This window comes from Xenopus laevis, chromosome 1S, assembly GCF_017654675.1.
Source record: "Xenopus laevis strain J_2021 chromosome 1S, Xenopus_laevis_v10.1, whole genome shotgun sequence".
In the NCBI taxonomy this organism is placed as follows: domain Eukaryota; kingdom Metazoa; phylum Chordata; class Amphibia; order Anura; family Pipidae; genus Xenopus; species Xenopus laevis.
In genome coordinates this window covers 47,845,064-47,864,652 of record NC_054372.1, presented here as the reverse complement: position 1 = coordinate 47,864,652, position 19,589 = coordinate 47,845,064, and the positions used below count along the sequence as shown (strand labels likewise).

At 41.1% G+C, this 19,589-nt stretch overlaps 1 protein-coding gene across 1 annotated transcript in view; it reads left to right on the top strand.

The window, feature by feature from the left end:
- Positions 1–8,400, top strand: part of gab1.S (GRB2 associated binding protein 1 S homeolog) — a gene marked incomplete at its 5' end in the record, with an annotated part of 72,900 nt that extends 64,500 nt beyond the window's left edge. Inside the window, 3 exon segments of the mRNA NM_001095732.1 lie at positions 642–765; positions 2,356–2,478; positions 7,646–8,400. Coding sequence (NP_001089201.1) covers positions 642–765; positions 2,356–2,478; positions 7,646–7,804 — 406 coding nt within the window. The 3' untranslated portion in view covers positions 7,805–8,400.
- Positions 8,401–19,589: the final 11,189 nt, after the last annotated feature.

Below are 19,589 nucleotides of genomic sequence, written 5' to 3'. Positions count from 1 at the left end.
TATTACTCTATGTTTTGGTTTCATAAAGAGACCTTCATCTGGAGTGAAAAAAATATATATTAATATTCCAACAAAGTACAGCATTCAACAGGTCTTGTGCAAACAAAAATAAGGTTTTGTTAAATTTAATTTACAAACCCGACATTTTGGTCACTAACTGTGACCTTTCTCATAGGAATAGGGAATCCATTGGGATATTTCGGTCCTTACCTGGGACCTTTAGCAAGATATATATATTCTTTAATTTTTAATTGTATTTACATTTCCTAGTGTTTAAAAGTACAATGTACCTTGGGTTTTCTGGATAAGGAATCTTTCTGTAATTTGAATAACAAAGCATTGTTTGTTTAAAAAAAAAAACGTAAACAGTAAATCAACCCAATAGGAGTGTTTTCCACCAATATGGATTAATGCAGTTTAGGTATCAGCCAGTATATGGAACTGTTTTTTTGTTTTTTATTACAGAGAACAGGAATTAGAATTATTTTCTTAAACTGGACTCTATAGGAGAGATGTCCTTCCCGTAATTTGCATCTAGCTAGTTTCTGAATGAGAGATCCCATACCTTGTAAATGTAAGCATGTCAGCTGCCTTTGAAATTTTGTGTTGCTTTATTGGTTAAAATGATTTCTTGTAATTAGTTCCTCTAGGTTCCCTATGCCTTCCAGACCGGATTCAGTACATAGCACTGCTTCTAGCAGTGACTCGTTGGATAGTGAAGAAAACTATGTAGCCATGAACCCAAGTCTCTCCACTGAAGATCCAGTATGTATTAACTATAGCTGTTTTTAATCTACAGTGATTTATTATTCCATCTAAATGTAATGCTGCTATGTTCAGCTTGTTTGTTGGTTAAGATCTGGTTAAATAGAGTTTTCTTCCGCCTACATACAAAACACAGGCGGAGGAAAGTTGATGATCTGGTTTGTGTGCCCTTGCCCTTTCTCAGATAGAGTTTGCTGTTGGTGGTTCGTGTTTGTAGTGCATGATTTTTTCCTTTTGCATCAACTATTCACCACTGTTTGTTCTATGATCTGATTTTATAAAACTGCTTGGTTGTGTTACCTTCAGAGCACTTTTAGGATAATGTTACAATAAGGGGGTTATTTACCAAGGTCTGAATTTATCTGAGTATTTCTAAGTTAGAAATCCGAGCAACTCCCGATTGCCCGAATGGACCTTATTTATGAAAAAGAAAGCCCGAAAAAATAGGGTGGTTCTAACTTCTGAGCTTTCCTGAAAACTCTGAATTGTTCGTGCAAAAAAACTCCAAAATCTACGAAAAAATCGTAGCTTTCAGAGTTTTTTGTGCAGAAACCACAAACTCATCAGATATCGGTACGGACATCAGCGCAGACACTGGGACCTTCCCCATTGAGTTATACAGGACCTCGAGCGCTTATAGATGCCGGGGTTTCGGATTTGGCGTTTTTAGACCATCGGACTTTAATATATCCGAAAATTCTTATTTTTTTTTTTTTTTCCTCTGAAAATCACGAATTTTTCAAGGTTCGGATATTCGGACCTTGATAAATAACCCCCTAGTGTTTCAGAGACAACACCAACACCAACACCACCCGATACATCAATGTCCCATGCCATTTGCTTAAAGGGGAAGGAAACCTAGTTGGCGCAAAAACCCTCCCCCCCCTCCCGTGTGTTGCCCACCCTCCCTCCTCCCCCCTGGCCTACCCGTCCCGCTGGGCAAATGCCCCTAACTTGTTACTTACCCTTCTGCGTGGGTCCAGTCCAGGGAGTTCACAGACGACATCTTCTTCCACGCGATCTTCCTGCTTTGACCGGCGCATGGCAGTAGGAGCATTTCGCCGGTATGATCTACTGCGCTTGCGCCAAAACGCCATTCAAAGCAGGAAGAAGATCGCGTGGAAGAAGATGTCGTCTGTGAACTCCCTGGACTGAACCTGCGCAGAAGGGTAAGTAACAAGTTAGGGGCATTTGCCCAGCGGGACGGGTAGGCCAGGGGGGAGGAGGGAGGGTGGGCAACACACGGGAGGGGGGAGGGTTTTTGCGCCAACTAGGTTTCCTTCCCCTTTAAAGTCACACAGCTTTCTATTTTGCCATCACAAGTGCAAACTGCCCCAGTGGGAGCAAGCACAGAAGCCTAACTGACACATACCTTTTTTTTTTTTTTCCATCAAGGAATTTTCAGTTTATTGAATTTACGAAGTTCCTTGTTTTAGTGAGATCTAGTTTATTCAAGTTGTTTATTTTAATATAGATGATTATTAATAACTAGTACAGCCTGCTGGATTGTACATTTTGTTTTGTTTCTGTTTTTTTTTAACAGAAATCTAGTTAATCGTTTTTATATGTCTTCTCTTATTTTACTTGCAGGGTTTGTTTGGGAACAGCAGCCTTGATGAAGGCCACAGTCCTATGATAAAGCCTAAGGGAGACAAGCAAGTGGAATATTTAGACTTGGATTTAGACTCTGGAAAATCAACACCACCAAGAAAGGCACGTGATTTACAAATTACTTGAATTATAAATATGCTTGTTTTACCTTGAATTACATGTGGGTCTAATTACAAGACTATCTCTTTATATTTAAGGGGTGGTTCACCTTTCAGTTAACTTTTAGTATGTTCCAGAATGGCCAATTCTAAGCAACTTTTCAGTTGGTCTTCATTATTTGTGTTTTATAGTTTTTAAATTATTTGCATTTTTTGTTGGACTCTTTTCAGCTTTCAAATGGGGGTCACTGACCCCATCTAAAAATAAATGTTCTGTAAAGCTTTGTAGGGCTACAAATGTATTGTTATTGCTACTTTTTATTACTCGTCTTTCTATTCAGTGCCTCCATTATTCATATTCCAGCAGAATAGTGCCGCTCCAGCAGAATTCTGCACTGAAATCCATTTCTCAAAAGAGCAAACAGATTTTTTTATATTCAATGTTGAAATCTGACACGGGGCTAGACATATTGTCAATTTCCCAGCTGCCCCAATTCATGTGACTTGTGCTCTGATAAACTTCAATCACTCTTTACTGCTGTTCTGCAAGTTGGAGTGATATCACCCCCTCCCTTTCCCCCCCAGCAGCCAAACAAAAGAACAATGGCAAGGTAACCAGATAACAACTCCCTAACACAAGATAACAGCTGCCTGGTAGATCTAAGAACATTACTCAATAGTAAAAACTCATGTCTCACTGAGACACATTCAGCTACATTGAGAAGGAAAAACAGCAGCCTGCCAGAAAGCATTTCTCTCCTAAAGTGCAGGCACAAGTCACATGACCAGGGGCAGCTGGGAAATTGACAAAATGTCTAGCCCCATGTCAGATTTCAAAATTGAATATACAAAAATCAGTTTGCTCTTTTAAGAAATGGATTTCAGTGCAGAATTCTGCTGGAGTAGCACTATTAACTGATGCATTTTGAAAAAAACATGTTTTCCGATGACAGGATCCCTTTAAGGACTCTGAGCTTCTCCTGTTAAGACTAGGAATGCAAAGGATAACTTTCAGCTGGCAATAAAACAATATAATTACTTTAATATATTCAACTGCCCTCTCTGGAGTTAGGCTAAAGTGACAGCATTAAATAGTCAACAGTCCTATCTGCCTGTCTTGTTTGATTGTAATCTTGCCTTTGAACATGCAGCATGAGAATAAATTGGGCATTACCTAGAACAGCGCTGTTCAACTTTTACATGTAGTGGCCCATGTCTGGCTTCTGAAATTAAGCCACAACAGTTAGGCCTGCATACAGTGGGCTGTCAAGTCACATTGCCAAGCAAATTGATTAAAGGTGAAGTTCACTGTTTTAATCAACATTTTGTTTGTATAGGTAAACTTTTTTTTATTTCGTACAGTTTTACATTATGGGCATTCTTAGTCTGTCTGATTCAACCTTGTAAAAGAAAATGCATTGTTTGGTTGACTGGTTTGCTGACCCTTCCAATTAAAAAATAGATGACCATGGGGTTCAGTCCCATTGTTATTTTGTTATTGTTTATCTTTGATTTTAGACCTTCTAATTATCTTTCAGTGTAACTTGCAAACTGCTGCCTGATTTGTTGTGTAATTACCCTTGAGCAACAAGATAGTTCAAATTCCAAGTCCAAGAGTTGGATAAGAAAAAATGTTTCAAATATTTTACATTTAAATATTTTTACAAATTATGTTATGGTTATGCTGTCTGCATCATACTAAAATTGATTTTAAGGTTAACTCTTTGATGTCCTATATTTGATCAGGCTTTCACCCTTAACGAATTTCAAAGATAGAGACATATGAAAACATATTTTATCAACCATTCAGCCAATGCTCCAACATAAACATCTCTACCTCTCAGTTGAATGTAATTTTTGTTTATGCCTCCAGGAGTATCTATGAACAGTAGAATGAGCCCTCCCAATTAGGAATATCTTCAAAGTTTGTGAACCATGGATTTAGGTTCTATATGCTGTGTGGCTGCCTATCTTTTGTTTTATCACGTGTTAGTATTTTTGTCTTATTAGTGTTCTTTATGAGAACATCACTTATTGCTCTATTACCTTTTCTTCAGTGATTAATGGGCACTTGGGCGGGTCAGACAGGTTTGGGGCAGCCAGTTTTCCTCAGTGGCAGGTCATAGAGCCATATAAGTACTGGTGTGTGGGTCCATTTCTTTGACAGAAGTCAAAATTAAAAATGTAATATATAATGAAAAAGTACAAAATCAAAAACGCAAAAAATAATTTGGTCTCTTACCAGGGTTACCCCCAGTCCAAGGGTTTTTCAAATTTTTGGGAGAATACAAAACATTCAGATGTGGTTAGAGGTCATCCAGCAGTAAAGCAGTATCCAAGGTATTTTTATAAAAGTAAAAAAAAAATCTTTATTAGGACATATGTAAGTCTGACGCATTTTGTGCCTGAAGTGGGCACTTACTCATAGGCTAGTGGTCTCCACTGTTTGTAACATCCTTATAAAGGGGTATTGACCAATTAAAATGCATTACATCATACTGGTCCTAAGCCAATCAAGAGAGGCCTCGTTACAAAGACATGGGTCAATAGAAGTATATTGCCTATATTGCAACATGCTGAGCCTTATTTAAGTAGAGACAAACATCTTATTACATGGTATCCAATAAGGCTCTACATTCAATTAAACAAAATATAATAAGAAAAAATAAACAAAAATAAGAAAGGTTGGGATTGTTTTCTCTGGAAAAAAGGCACTTACGAGGGGACATGATTACACTTTACAAGTACATTAGAGGACATTATAGACAAATAGCAGGGGACCTTTTTACCCATAAAGTGGATCACAGTACCAGAGGCCTCCCCTTTAGACTAGAAGAAAAGAACTTTCATTTGAAGCAACGTAGGGGGTTCTTCACAGTCAGGACAGTGAGGTTGTGGAATGCACTGCCGGGTGATGTTGTGATGGCTGATTCAGTTAATGCCTTTAAGAATGGCTTGGATGATTTCTTGGACAGACATAATATCAAAGGCTATTGTGATACTAAACTCTATAGTTAGTATTGGTATGAGTATATAGAATTTAATTAAAAGTAGGGAGGGGTGTGTGTATGGATGCTGGGTTTTCATTTGGAGGGGTTGAACTTGATGGACTTTGTCTTTTTTCAACTCAATCTAACCATGTTACTATAGCAGAAAAATATAACAAAAAAAGGAGAAAAATATAAAAATACGCGGGTCAGACCGTATAGTGCAGCCAGTTTTCCTCAGTGGCAGGTGGCAGGCCATATTCCCCATCAGCCACCTCCCCAATCACTTGATGCTAACACTAGTGCTTTAGTTTTGGTGGTGTTGTTTTCATTAAAATATACATTACAATGTGTGCATTGCAAAGAATTCATTCTACCATTTAACATTTTCAAATGAATTAATGGTTTGGGATTCTATTGGGTTTTAATGATGATGTGTGGGCAGCAATATTATGAAATGGATTTCTGTACAGGATTATGTGTGAGGAGCAATATTAATGAATGTGGCTTGAACACAGATTGTTTCCCCTATGACAGTTTCCCTTTAAGGCTCTTCAAGTTTAACCACTGCCAACTATGTATGTTATTTGGGAACCACCTTACCCACAGGCAAAGTTACAGCCTCTAAGGCTCTTTTATGTAACCATAACTTCTTTTAATTGCATTTCACTTCTTTCTACATTAGCAGATCTACAGCAGAAACTTCAAAGAGATGTTTTCCTGTTTTCTTTTCTGTGCTAATAAATTAAAGAGGAATAGTGTAGCAACAAACCTGTTTTACTGCAAATCTGTCACTTGCTTTGTAAATGGTAGTCCTGTAACTGTGCATTGGATGTTCTATTGTACAAAATAACTGGATTGTAGATGCTTTCCAAAGAGAGCATGACTCTGAGAAAGGGCAAGGGCACACAAACCAGATCATCCACTTTCCTCCGCCTGCGTTTTGTATGTAGGCGGAAGAAAGCAGATCTGCTGTCATGCTCCATTGACTGAAAGTGCAGGAGGAAGCGGATCTGCTTTCCTCCGCCTGTTTACTAAATGCAGGCAAAGAATAGTTGATGATCAGCTGCATGTGCCCCATGCCTAATAATAGGAACATTATTAACCTTCTATATGGAAAACTCAATTAGCTACCTCCCCACCCCCTGTGGACTGTGTCAAAAAGGACTGGATTGCTATTTTATAAAGCAAGATTGCACAATTTACACTAAAAGAGCAACAGACATGCTCCATGGGCATCTTTTTGCCTCCTCTTGTGAAGTGCCACCTCAGGCAAGGTCACCTTTCCTCAGGGCAGATGAACTCATGAAAAAAAAGTGTTGGTGGTTTGTTAGGTCTAAACAAAGTAACCAGAGAGCAGCTTTGAAATCAAACTGGAAGAGGAATAAAAGAGGAAAATACACACAAAAAATGACTATAAAATGTAAGCCTCCAAACACTGAGACGTTTTCAGGTACATGACAAAAACAGTCAGAATAGTTCAAAAACAATACAATGTAAATAATGGAAGACCAAATAAAAGTTGCTTAGACCAGGTCTGTGTTTAAAGGAACAGTTCAGTGTAAAAATAAAAACTGGGTAAATAGATAAAAAATGTTTCTAATATAGTTAGTTAGGCAAAAATGTAATGTTTAAAGGCTGGAGCGAGCAGATGTCTAACAGAACAAAACATTACTTCTTGCTTTTCAGCTCTCTAACTCTGAGTTAGTCAGCGACTATAAGGGGGGGCCACATGGGACATAACTGTTCAGTGAGTTTGTAATTGATCCTCAGCATTCAGCTGAGATTCAAAAGCAACAGTTATGGCCCATGTGCCCCCCCCCCCCCCATGTCACTGATTGGATACTGCCTGGTAACCAATCAGTGGAAACCAAGAGAGCTGCAGGAAGTTGTGTTCTGTTATGTTAGACATCCAGTCACTCCAGTCTTTATACATTACAGTTTTGGCTAACTAACTATATTCAGGGCCGGAACTGGGTGTAGGCAGAAGAGGCACGTGCCTAGGGCGCAAACCTTGGGGGGCGCCAGGCACGTACCTTCCCTGTCGCTTACCCCTAGTCCAGCAGTGATGAGGCCAAGCGAGTTCCTGCTGTTGCACAGGAGGCAGTGCTGGAAACTTTTATAGTAAACATGGTGGGCGTCATTAAGTAAAGATTTCTTATTTTTGTTCCTTTTCTTGTGCAGAAGAAGAGTGTTGGTTCTGGAAGCAGTGCTGCTGACGAAAAGGTTGATTATGTTGTCGTAGACAAACAGAAAACACTAGCACTGAAAAGTACCAGAGAAGCATGGACTGATGGAAGACAGTCAACTGAAACGGAAACTCCAACCAAGAATATCAAATGAACGCCCTTCGTATTTGAACTGTTGCTTTTATAATCACAAGGGTGCAACTTGGAGCGACGCATTCTGATGCCTTCTATGCCAGATTCTGCAGAGATGGAACCTACGTTTTAATCTTGCTGAATATTTCCGATAGATCAGCGAGGCAGAGACTGAATTGTGCACTGTGCTATCTGTAGATTTAAACCCCTGTAAATAATGCGTTATGTAAAAAGATTACCATCTAACAAGAACCATTTGTTTAACACATCTAGCCATGTTTTGTAGTAGTATTATTATTATTATGTTTATGCACTTTTTGTGGTTCAGGCAATGGTTCTGCCATTTAATACCTTAATCCTTTTTGTTATTAACATAGATTATTTTTAGTGGGATTTTATCATCTGCATTTTTAATACACTAAGATCCAGATTTTCCCTGTATGGAATAGAGAGTCTGTAAGTGTATTATAATGTACAAGAGCTCAAGGTCTCTAATAACACACCATAGCAACTCGTGTGCCTATTTAAGATCCGTTATGCTTAACTTCCATTTATATACTGTTGTGATAAATGCATTTATCTCCAGGGACTTCAGGAATGGCTAGCCTGTGCTTTAAAGAAAAAAAAAAAAGAAAATATGGCCCAGAACTTCAAACCTAAAGGAAGAAATATCCCCATCTCTGGCATAAACTCACTCAAAAACAATGCATAAACACTGAACTGGCAAACAGTTGTTTGTGTATAATATAAATATTAAACACACACACACACATGTATTCATTAGGGCTCTTACACGTGTGCGGTTTTTCCTGGGCTCCCCTGCGTTGCGCTTTCTTCCATTCAACTGCAGGGGAGCGCAGGAGTAAACGCATTCAATTATTGTGACAGTGCTGTACTCACACAGACGCATGTATGTGCCAAATGCAGGTGAAATGCAACTAGGGTTGCCACCTTTTCTGGAAAAAAATACCGGCCTTCCTATATATTTATCTTTTTTTCCTATTAATAACATTGGGATGAACCATCATTTTTACTGGCCAGGGGCAACCTTAAATGCAACATGCTGCATCCCACCTGCGTTTGGTGCTTACATGCATCTGTGTACAGCCCCCTTCACAATAATTGAGTGCGTCTACTCCTGCGCTCCCCTGCGGCTGAACGGAAGAAAGTGCAACGCAGGGGAGCGCAGGAAAAACCACCAGCGTATAAGAGCCCTTAAGCAAATAATTTAAATAATTAAAAAAGAAACAGCAGCTTGTAGTTGATGGTACCTAAGCTGCATGAATCCATATTGGTGGCAAAACAGTACTTTTTAGGGTCCAAACATTCTAGATATATATATCTATATAGTCCAACTAAATAAGCTTATGTCCAGGGTTCCCTTAAAAAAACACATTTGATTCATTTCAACTTCGTTTACAGCACAATTATTGCAGTCTTTTACTCTAAAATGTTAAACACAAACTTAAAATACATATTATGGGTTTTAATTCCTTAACCCCGGGGGCTTCATTAAAATATGTTCTCCTTCGTCAACTTCCAAAAATCACTCAACGGAAATGCACATTTATCATTTTACATCTGAAACTTCCAACTAAGCTGAAAGCTGTGATCTCAAAATGTAATGGCACAGATGTTGCCTTGAGCAAGGTCAGTCCTTTCTGCAATAAGTGCATTTACATTGCTGATATTGTACTCATTGAATTGGTGGGGGGATTCTGCAGGATAGAATCTTCCGCTGATTGAAAAAGACTGAATGGGTTTAATGGAACTGGCCTGCGCAGCACCGAGTGCTGAGCCCATTTGGTTTTCATGTTCCCAGAATCGGTGTTTTCACATGACTTACTACAGATGGTAGATGAATAATAATCAGGTACGTACAAAGCACTACTGTGCTAATACACTGATCAGGTTTTTGCAGTGAAATATATAAGCATGTTAATGTGGATGATCTAATACTGTAATGTTTCATTAAGACAGCTGCCATTAACTTTTATAGTACTAGTAAATACTGTGATTTCATTTTTTTTTTTTTTTAAATTTTTAAGTAGCCAAGTAAAGACACCACTGTGCCCTTTTATATTGATCCGTTTTACTTTTAACACCTGCTTAGCCTTATTCTTACGTTTTCTATGCAAATTTCCATGACCTGTTCATTGTTGTTGTGTAAGAGGTGATGTTGGAAACAAGATTCCAGCCTTCAAAGAGCCTATGTTTTACTATGTTCTCTGGCCTCCCCACCCAAAATTCATATGACAGAGTAGCATTCATACAAAGCCTTGCAAACAGTTGTTTCTCGTAGTTTGCTCCTGATCTGCAAATGTAAGGAACACCAAATATTCAGACTACGCTGTCTTTAGTAGTGGTATAGCCCTATTATTTATGCAACATTGGAGGGTCCAATTTATGACTCTAACTGTCAAGAAAGTACAATTGTCGACATCCTTTTCTGCCTAATAACACTAATAAAAAGGGCATCAATCATTCATCAATGTGTGAAATTGGAGCTCACCACATTAAAATTCCAGTCTCTATTTATTCCTGTGGGATTTTTAGAGGTGAATGTATAAATGTGTGAAAGTAAGGGCAGAGACATGCTCAGATGTGGGGAGATTTAGTCGCTCTGCAATAAATCGCCTCTTCGGGGCGACTAATCTACCCGAACTGCCTCCCGCTGTCTAAAATTGAAATAGCAGACGGGATGGCACTCGGATCGCTTCAGTTTTTCTAAGTCGCCCGAAGTTTCCTCATAGGACAACTTCAGAAAATGAAGCGCTCGGGGGACCATTCCGCCGGCGATTTACATCCTAGTCGGCAGGGGGCAGTTCGGGGAGATTAGTTGCCCTGAAGAAGAGGAGATTTTTCGCTGGGCGACCTAATCTCCCCGTATCTGAACGTGTGTCTCTGCCTTAGAGTTCACCGTTTGATAATTAGGGCTCTAAAAATGTAATCAAAATTAATAAATAGAGCTATAATGTCACACTATTTTTAAATCCCCATAGTAGTATCATCTTGGCCTACTATATATCTGCTATACCCCTTTCTACAATTCTGTGGGAGCTCTGGGCCATCTAAAGACAGCTCTGGTTGGTTAAAATGAATAGAACTACTGTTTTAAGGCAAGGAGGATATATATTTGCAGTTTTCATTTGAAATATTACATGGAATATTAATTGGAATATTAGAATGTTTTAGAGTTTTCAATGCATTGTTAGGACTGGAGAACATATTGGCTTGGCCCAAAGTGAGCATTTTGATTTGTTTCTACAACTTTAATTACTTCTCTGCATCTTTACTTGTGCACCTTCTGGTCTGGGGCTTTTGTGCACATATACCTTGAGTATCCAACCAACAGCCCTGTGGCTGCCAATCTACAAGCCCATTAAGTGTCTCTTGATTGAGCTGGCTGCATGTTGTTCATCCCTGGTATATTGCTTTTTCCCACTCTATCATAAAACTGGGCAACATGGTGCTTCTGTGTGCAAAATAATGTCTTGGTACTTGAATATTCATGGCAAAGTGAGTGCATTAACCTCTTCTTCCCCATGTAATGCAAAATATTAATATTACTCAGTGTCGACTTATTCACTCAGATTATTGTTTGCTGTTGGTATATTAAGTTGGGTACTTCATGTTGGCACTGAGTGCAGGAGATCCTGTATGTCTATTCTAACTAACTTACACAGATTTTTTTTTTCCCCTCATTTCCCTAATAAATATGTTTTTTAATTTTATATTGACTGGTCTTTTCAGCTGTTATGCTACGATTTCATTATAGAAAGCTATGCAGTGTAAGACAAGTCCCATTCAGCTCTATGATGGACGACCGCAAGGCACACAGATTTCACTAATTCATAGCATTTCACACAATGCTGCATGCATAGATTAGACATCCGTGGCCAGTGCAATGTAATTGTATTATTTGTGGAAAAGGAGCATTAGTGACCATACATGTCTATCCTCAAGTCAGTTTGCAAACTGTACCCTAAAGGAAAACTAAACAGTAAAAATGAATATGGCTAAAAATGCCATATTTTATATATTGAGTTTATTGCACCAGCCTAGAGTTTCAGCTTGTCAATAGCAGCAATGATCCAGGACTTTTTCAAACTTATCACAGGGGGACACCATCTTGGAAAGTGTCTGTGACACTCACATGCTCAGTGGTCTCTGAGCAGCTGTTGAGAAGCTAAGCTTAGGGGTTGTAGCAAATTATCAAACAGAAAATTAGGTTGGTCTTTAATATAAGATGATGCTACAGGGCTGATTATTAAATTCTGATGCTAATTGCACTGGTTTCGGTGCTGCCATGTAGTAATTATCCATATTAATTACTAATCAGCCTTATACTGTGACATATCTATTCTATGTGTACTGTATATTGTGAGTGGGTCCCTAAGCTCAGTAAGTGACGGCAGCACAGAGCATGTGCAGTGAATCAGCAGTAAAGAAGATGGGGAGCTACTGGGGCATCTTTGGAGACACAGATCTTTACAGCTAAAGGGCTGTGGTTGCCTTGTGCTGGTACAGAAGCACAAACCATAATGTACAACATTTCTAGCTACTTCTTTAGTTAGGCTTTAGTTTTCCTTTAAAATATGTGAAATCATAGGAATGTTAGAGAGAAGAGCTGGCATCAACAGTTACAGGGTCCCGTTAGCAGAACCCCAATTATTAGCCCTAAGTTACCTGGGACCCCAACAGGTGGAGCCAACCAGTGGTGGCCCTGTTTGAAAGTATGATTTTCCTATTGAAGAGCAAAGCAATACAGGTAGATGTGCTGAACACTGTGCCTTTGTGAACTTTATGTTCATGTTAAAGTGTCCAGAGATTGGTCATAATAATGTGAAGTCCAGTTAAACAGACGTGGCTTTAAAATATATATATATATTTACATATAATGGGCCAGATTCAATTCAGTGAGAAAAAGGTTCATCGTTTGAAAACTCATGGAGGAGGTTCAATGTGAGATGCAATTCTATTTATAAATAATCAGTGAGACATTTTTCTGGGTCTGAATTTGGAGAAGTTTTTCTCCTCCTTGAATCTTGTCCGTGAGTTTTCACATGAACCTTTTTTCTCACTGGATTAAATTTGGCCCAATATATCCTGTAAATTCTATACTTGCAAATGGTGCTTGGTGATGTCATCCGTTATAATCGGAGCTTAGAGATGTAATTTTGTCACATGACTGAAACTTGTGTATCATGGCAAATATTGTACTCCCTGTTGTAAAACATGAGGATATTAGAATTCCGTTCAGCGTTTATTGGCCTGTATAAAAGCCTTCAGCCATGTCCTTTTATATTGCCATGGGCAAGTCTTGGGAACTTGTAATATCCTTATATTATTCAATAAGGAGTAAATCCTTAACTATACAATGTACCTGCACTGGTCATGAGTGTGCACTTGTCATTTGTGGGTGCTGGGACAATCCTAATCTATAAACACAAATTAGGCATATAATATAATGGAGTTTCTGGCCCTTTATTAATTTAACCCTATTTGTGCTTAAAGGGGTGAGTCACTTTTTTTTTTTTTTAAAAGTTTTTATTTTTCCATTTTTCAAAACATACATTGGAGAAATAGAGCGGAAGAAAAAAGAATAGAGAGCAGAGAGATAGGGAGCTGAGCAGTGTAGTACAATTCCAGTTATTGACAGTATGCATTTACAATGACCACAGCACAACTAGTCATTTGGTGCATCTTTGAGGGCCACCCAGGAGCCCCAAATGTTTTCAAATTTTTGTGGGCATCCTCTGGCCAAGTATGTTAACTTCTGATGTGGTAAAGCTTTGTTCACCAGGTTAATCCAAAATGATAGGGAAGGAGGGGCAGTAGACTTCCAGTTTAGCAGTATAGCCTTCTTTGCAAAATATAATAGTTGTAGATAACAGATTTTTTCATAGGCATTCAGACCCAAGTCCTCCGCCACTCCCAGCAGACAAGTCAGTGGTGACACAATCTGTGGCAAGTCCAGAGTTTCTGCTGCAAAATGTACAATGTCTCTCCAAAATTTTTGAATCATGGGGCAGTGCCAGAAAACATGCATATAAGATCCCACCTCTCTCCCACATCTAATACACGAATCAGGTACATTGGGGAACATTTTGGCAATTCTATATGGGGTGAGGTACACTCTATTCAGGAATTTAACTTGTATGTATCTATCTCTGGTGGGTATAGTAATTTCTGGGACCTGCTTAAGGACATCTTCCCACATATCATCTGTGAGGTCAGGGATATCCCTTTTCCATTTTTCTAGTACCTTTGCAAGTGGGTCTGAGGAGTTTTGCCACAAAATTGTGTAGAAACGGGACATAGGTTTGACAAGATCCCCTTTGTGCAGGTACTTCTCTAGCGTGGTAGCTGCCATTCCTATTGGTCGATCTGGAAATTGGGCACGAAAGGCATGAGACAATTGCAAGTATCTAAAAAACATTTGTTGGGGTAACCCATACTCTGCCTTAAGGGCCTGGAATGTTTTAATATCCCCCGCCCCCACTATGTCCTGCAAAAGCTTGACCCCATGTTTGGCCCATTGTGCCGCATCTGGAAGTGACGAAAGATGCGAAAGGTGCTGATTGCCCCAGAGTGGCTCCCATGTAGACCACCCCTTCTGCAACCCCTGTACCTGTGTAAGTGCCTTTTGGAATGCAGCCATAGCGGTTCTCATAGGGGTTGTGGTTGGGTGTCTATGTGTGACTCCTCTATATGGGAGGTTTGCCAAAGCCTCCAGTGAGCCCACAACATTTGCTTCAAGTATCATTGACATGTTATCAGTGGAGGGGACCATCCACCAGTGTATGTAGACCAGTTGACTAGCAATGAAGTACATCCAAACATTTGGGAGTGCTAATCCACCTTGTGTGAGTGGGGCCTGTAGGGTTTTGAAGTTTAGGCGTGGCCGTTCCCCTGCCCATATGAACCTCCTAAGGATCTTGTTAACATACTTAAACCATTGGGATCTAGGCGTTATAGGGGAATTGTGAAAGGCATATAGTAGCTTGGGAAGGAATACCATTTTGAATAAATTGATTCTCCCAGGGGGAGTAAGCGGTAACTGTGTCCACACATCTATTTTGTTGGTTAGTGCCCTAGTTATCGGAGACAGGTTTGCATCCTCAAATTTTTTACAATCTTTTGTTATGGTAATTCCCAGATACTTAAAGGATTGGACAACCTTCAGTCTCCCAACAGATGTGGCTAGTTCTTCTGGTAATGGGTCTAAAGGGAATACTATCGATTTGTCTTGGTTAATTCGTAAGCCAGAGTAGACCCCAAAATCTTCTATCAAATTTATGGCTGAGTCAAAATCCTCTCTTGGATTGGCCAAATATAAGAGCATGTCATCCGCGTATAGGGAGACTTTTTCGACTGTTTGTCCTATACGCTGCCCTATTATGTTCGGGGAGTCTCTTATTTGTATAGCCAGGGGTTCTATCGCTAGGGCGAATAGTAGGGGTGATAAGGGGCAGCCCTGTCTCGTGCCCCGTCCCAGTTTTATGGCTTCTGAGAGAGTGCCATTGACCAGTATTTTGGCTTGAGGGTCATAGTACAATGCCTTAACCCAGGTGACAAACCTAGGACCAAATCCAAAACATCTGAGAACCTCCCATAAGTATGGCCAGGAGACCGTGTCAAATGCTTTTGCTGTATCCAACGACAGTACCACCCTGTTCCCTGCATTGGTGTGATTGATTTCAAGATTGTTGTATAGTCTTCTAATATTTATGTCCGTGGCGTTGTTCGGCATAAACCCTGTTTGGTCTGGGTGAACTATCCCTCGGACCGTCCTTTTGAGTCTGTTGGCCAATACTCTAGCGAAGATTTTCGCATCGCAATTTAGCAGTGATATGGGACGGTACGAGTCACAGTTCTCACGGGGTTTACCTGTTTTGTGGATAAGCGTAACATTTGCCATGAAAAATGTCTCGGGGAGAGAGTTTGTCTCCGAGGCCTTGTTGAATACAGATTTAAGTTTAGGGGATAGTATCTGGGAGTGAGTCTTGTACCACTCAGATGGTAGTCCATCAGGACCTGGGCATCGGCCAGACTGCATTCCCGCTATAGCATCTCCTATTTCTTCAACTGTTATGTCAGTGTCCAAGTATTGTCTCATATCTGGAGGTATGATTGGAAAATCAATTTTCCCTAAGTATTCAACGAGCCTGTATTGGGGCAGTGTGGGTATTGCTGTATAGGTTGTTTGAAAGTATTCCTCAAATCTCTTTACAATTTGGCTACGATCAGTAAGGAGAGTCCCTGTATCATCTCGAATTTCAGCTATTGCCAGATGAGGGGTATCCTCTCTAGCGAGTAAGGCAAGGAGTTTCCCGTTTTTATCTCCCTGATTGAACCATGCTGCAGAACGGTAAAGTTCTTTCTGGGAGAACTTGTCTATGTGTAATAGATCTACCTGCTTTTGGGTCTCTGTCATAATATGTCTTGTGGTATTATTGGGATTTGCAACTAGGTCTTTTTCAGCCTCCCCCAGCTTAATTTTGGCTTCCATAAGTTCCGCCTCAGTTTCCCTTCTGGCAGCGGTAATTAATGAGGTGTAGATACCTCTTGTATGTGCCTTACAGGCGTCCCACACCGAGTATTCGGATGCAGTGTTCGAATTAATTTCCCAGTATTCATCTAGTTGGGAAATATATTTGTCCGCTACCTTGGAGTTAGTTATCCACTTAGTCGGAAGTCTCCAGGTGGATGCAGGGGCCGCTTCTCCGCTATCTAAAGTCAGCAGGACAGGAGTATGATCCGAACATACTCTAGTGCCAAAGTGTATTTTGGTTACCATTTTAAGGAGTTCTGGTGAGACCAGTATAAGGTCAATTCTAGACAATGCAGACGTAGCTGCCGAAAAGCAAGTATATTGCCTAATTTGTGGGTGCTTCCACCGCCATACATCCACATAATGCATAGATTCAAGCCAGTTGTTGAAAGCCTGGGAGTCGTTCGTGTTTGGCTTCAGCCTATCTAAGTCTGGATTTGGTACCATATTGAAGTCCCCTCCCCATATTGCTGGATGGGGACCTAAGGAAGCAACTTTCTGAAATATAAGTGTAAGGAGGGCTATCTCAGCTGGGGGGGGGAGATAGACGTTGACCAGGATAAATGTTGAACCTTGTATTTTACATTTCAGGATAACATACCTCCCCATTCTATCAGTGATCACTTGCTCCAGTTTAAAGTTAAGGGACCTTCTAATTAGGGTGGCTACTCCTCTTGAGTGTGAGGAAAACTCTGAATGGTATACCGCAGCCATCCATTTCCGTTTTAGGGCCAAAACTCGCTGTCCAATCAGATGAGTCTCTTGGAGCATGAGTATATCCGCTTTGGATTTCCTAATCTGTTCTAACGTAATTGATCTCTTGATCTTGTTGTTAAGGCCCCGGGTGTTCCAAGATAAAACATTCAATTTTGTCCCATACATTTATTAGTATTAAGCATAACCCTGTACCAGTGGGGATCGTCACCCAGGTGCCGCCTCCCGCATATTGTAATGACTAGTTGTATTGTAAGGTGTATGATATTGGGTGTCAGGCAACGGGCGAGTCCCCCCACTGGCGCTTTCATATAGCAAAATTTACAACTTCTCGTGCTAGATGCACTTTCAAAAATCCGCTCCCAGAGGAAAGAAAGAGTTGAAAGAGAAAAAGATAGAGCGTAGTGCAAGAACCCCACACAAACTGTCCCCCCTCCCTGTATCCCCTCCCAAACACGGAGATACCTGTATCCCATAACAAGCAAACTTTACTACCTAGAACGTGGTTGTGGCAGTTCAAAAACTTTCAGCAGTTCCTGAAAAACTCAAAGGGTCAGAGAAGACAGTCAAGTGCTCGCACTAGCATGGGCTTTGGGTAGATTTTTTATATTGTAGAGGGGCTTTGCCAGCTCGACAGGATAGTTGTGCAATACAAACACTTGTAAATCCAAGGCAAAAGTGTACTTCCTCGATATCTCAAGGCTAAACATGTACAGCTGTGACTTGTGTGTACTCCAACCATGGATCGGATGAGTCTGGGAAGAGTCAGGAAGGTCTCGGTTCCCAGCAGATTCAATTGGAAAGCCGTTGTACGCTCATCCGTGGGTAAGTGGGCGGGAAGCTGGTTTATCCAGGATGCAGGTTTTCGGTTTGTAGGTTGGGTTTTGGCGTCTCCCTGGTCCCAAAACTTTAACATGAATCCGCCATCCGGGGAAATTATTTATACAGCATAGCCCGCCGTAGCTCACTATCCCCGCCCCCAATACCGTCCCGGCACACAGTGTTAGTTATAGTTAAACCTTGGCTGCCCTGGTCCACGTACCTCTCATATTGCCCAAAGTGTAAGTTTCACTTACGGATTCCTTGGGGAACGGCTTCGCCTGGGCCTGCGATCTAGCCAGTCTTGGGCATCAGTCGGGTGATCGAAGAACAGAGACCTGTCTCCCTCTATTACTTTTAGCTTCGCTGGAAACAGCATGGCATATTTGAAACCGAGATCTCTGAGCTTTCTTTTAACTTCAATGAAGGAACTTCTCTTTTTTTGCACTGCGATAGAGAAGTCTGGGTACTGTGAAACTCGGGCTCCCGAATATTGTAGAGCCTCCCTGTTCCTGGCTTCTCTTAGCGCGGCATCCCGGTCCCTGTAATTCAGCAGTTTGATCAGGAAGGGACGTGGCGGACCCCCAGGTGGACCGGGCCTCGTTGGGACCCGGTGGGCCCTCTCCACTACAAACTGCGCTGAGAAGACAGTTGGGCCCAGGAGGTCTTTGAGCCATGCCTCTGCAAATTGTTCTGGGGATGTCCCTTCGCTGCGCTCCGGCAGTCCGACCACTCGTATGTTCGAGCGGCGCAGCCTGTTCTCCATGTCGTCTAATCGGTCAGCGTTGGCCTGCAATTGCTGTCTAACTTGCCGCATGTCTTCCGGCAGTGTCGCAGTGCGATCCTCCAGGTCTCCAATTCTGTTTTCCGCACTGCTGGTTCTCTCCCGGAGAGTTTGGAGATCCTGTTTAATTAGTGAAAGATCTATGCGCAATTCCTCGATTTTACTGGTAAACGTGGTCGTCAGTGTCGTTTGGCACTGCAGGATTGCATTCATCAGATCGGATGGCGATGGTATTGGTGGGGCTCCAGCTCCGGACTCCTCCACAGCTGGTGGCTGGTTAGTAGGGCCTTGCTGCGTAGGGCTTCGTGGGGGACCGCCGCCATCTTGGGTCTGCCGCCTCGCGAATTGTTCCAACTTAGAGGCGGCCTCCGAGCGCACCCGTTGGGTTTGTTTCCCCATGCTCGTATCAGTGGCGATTAGAGGTGTCCCGGGAGCTCCGGTAAGGGTTCTGCTGACCTCCGGTAATCTTTAAAGTGTGTAACAGGATTGTTATAGTGCGGAGCACCTATTCAGCGCGTCTTGCTAGGTTGCCATCCAGACCACGCCCCCCGGGTGAGTCACTTTTAAGTTAACTTTTAGTATGTTCTAGAATGGCCAATTCTTTTCAATTGGGCCTCATTTTTTTATTTTATATAGTTTTAGAATTGTTTGCCTTCTTTTGACTCCAGCTTTCAGACGGGGGGGGGGGTCACTGACCCCATCTAAAACACAAATGCTCTGTAAGGCTATAAATGTATTGTTATTGCTACTTTCTTATGACTTATCTTTCTATTCAGTCCCTCTCCTATTCATATTCCAGTCTCTTATTCAAAAAAGGGGAATTGGGAACCACATTGCTGAAATTGCAAACTGGAGAGCCGCTGAATAAAAAGCTGAGTAACTCAAAAACCACAAATAATAAAAAACGAAAACCAATTGCAAGCTGTCTCAGAA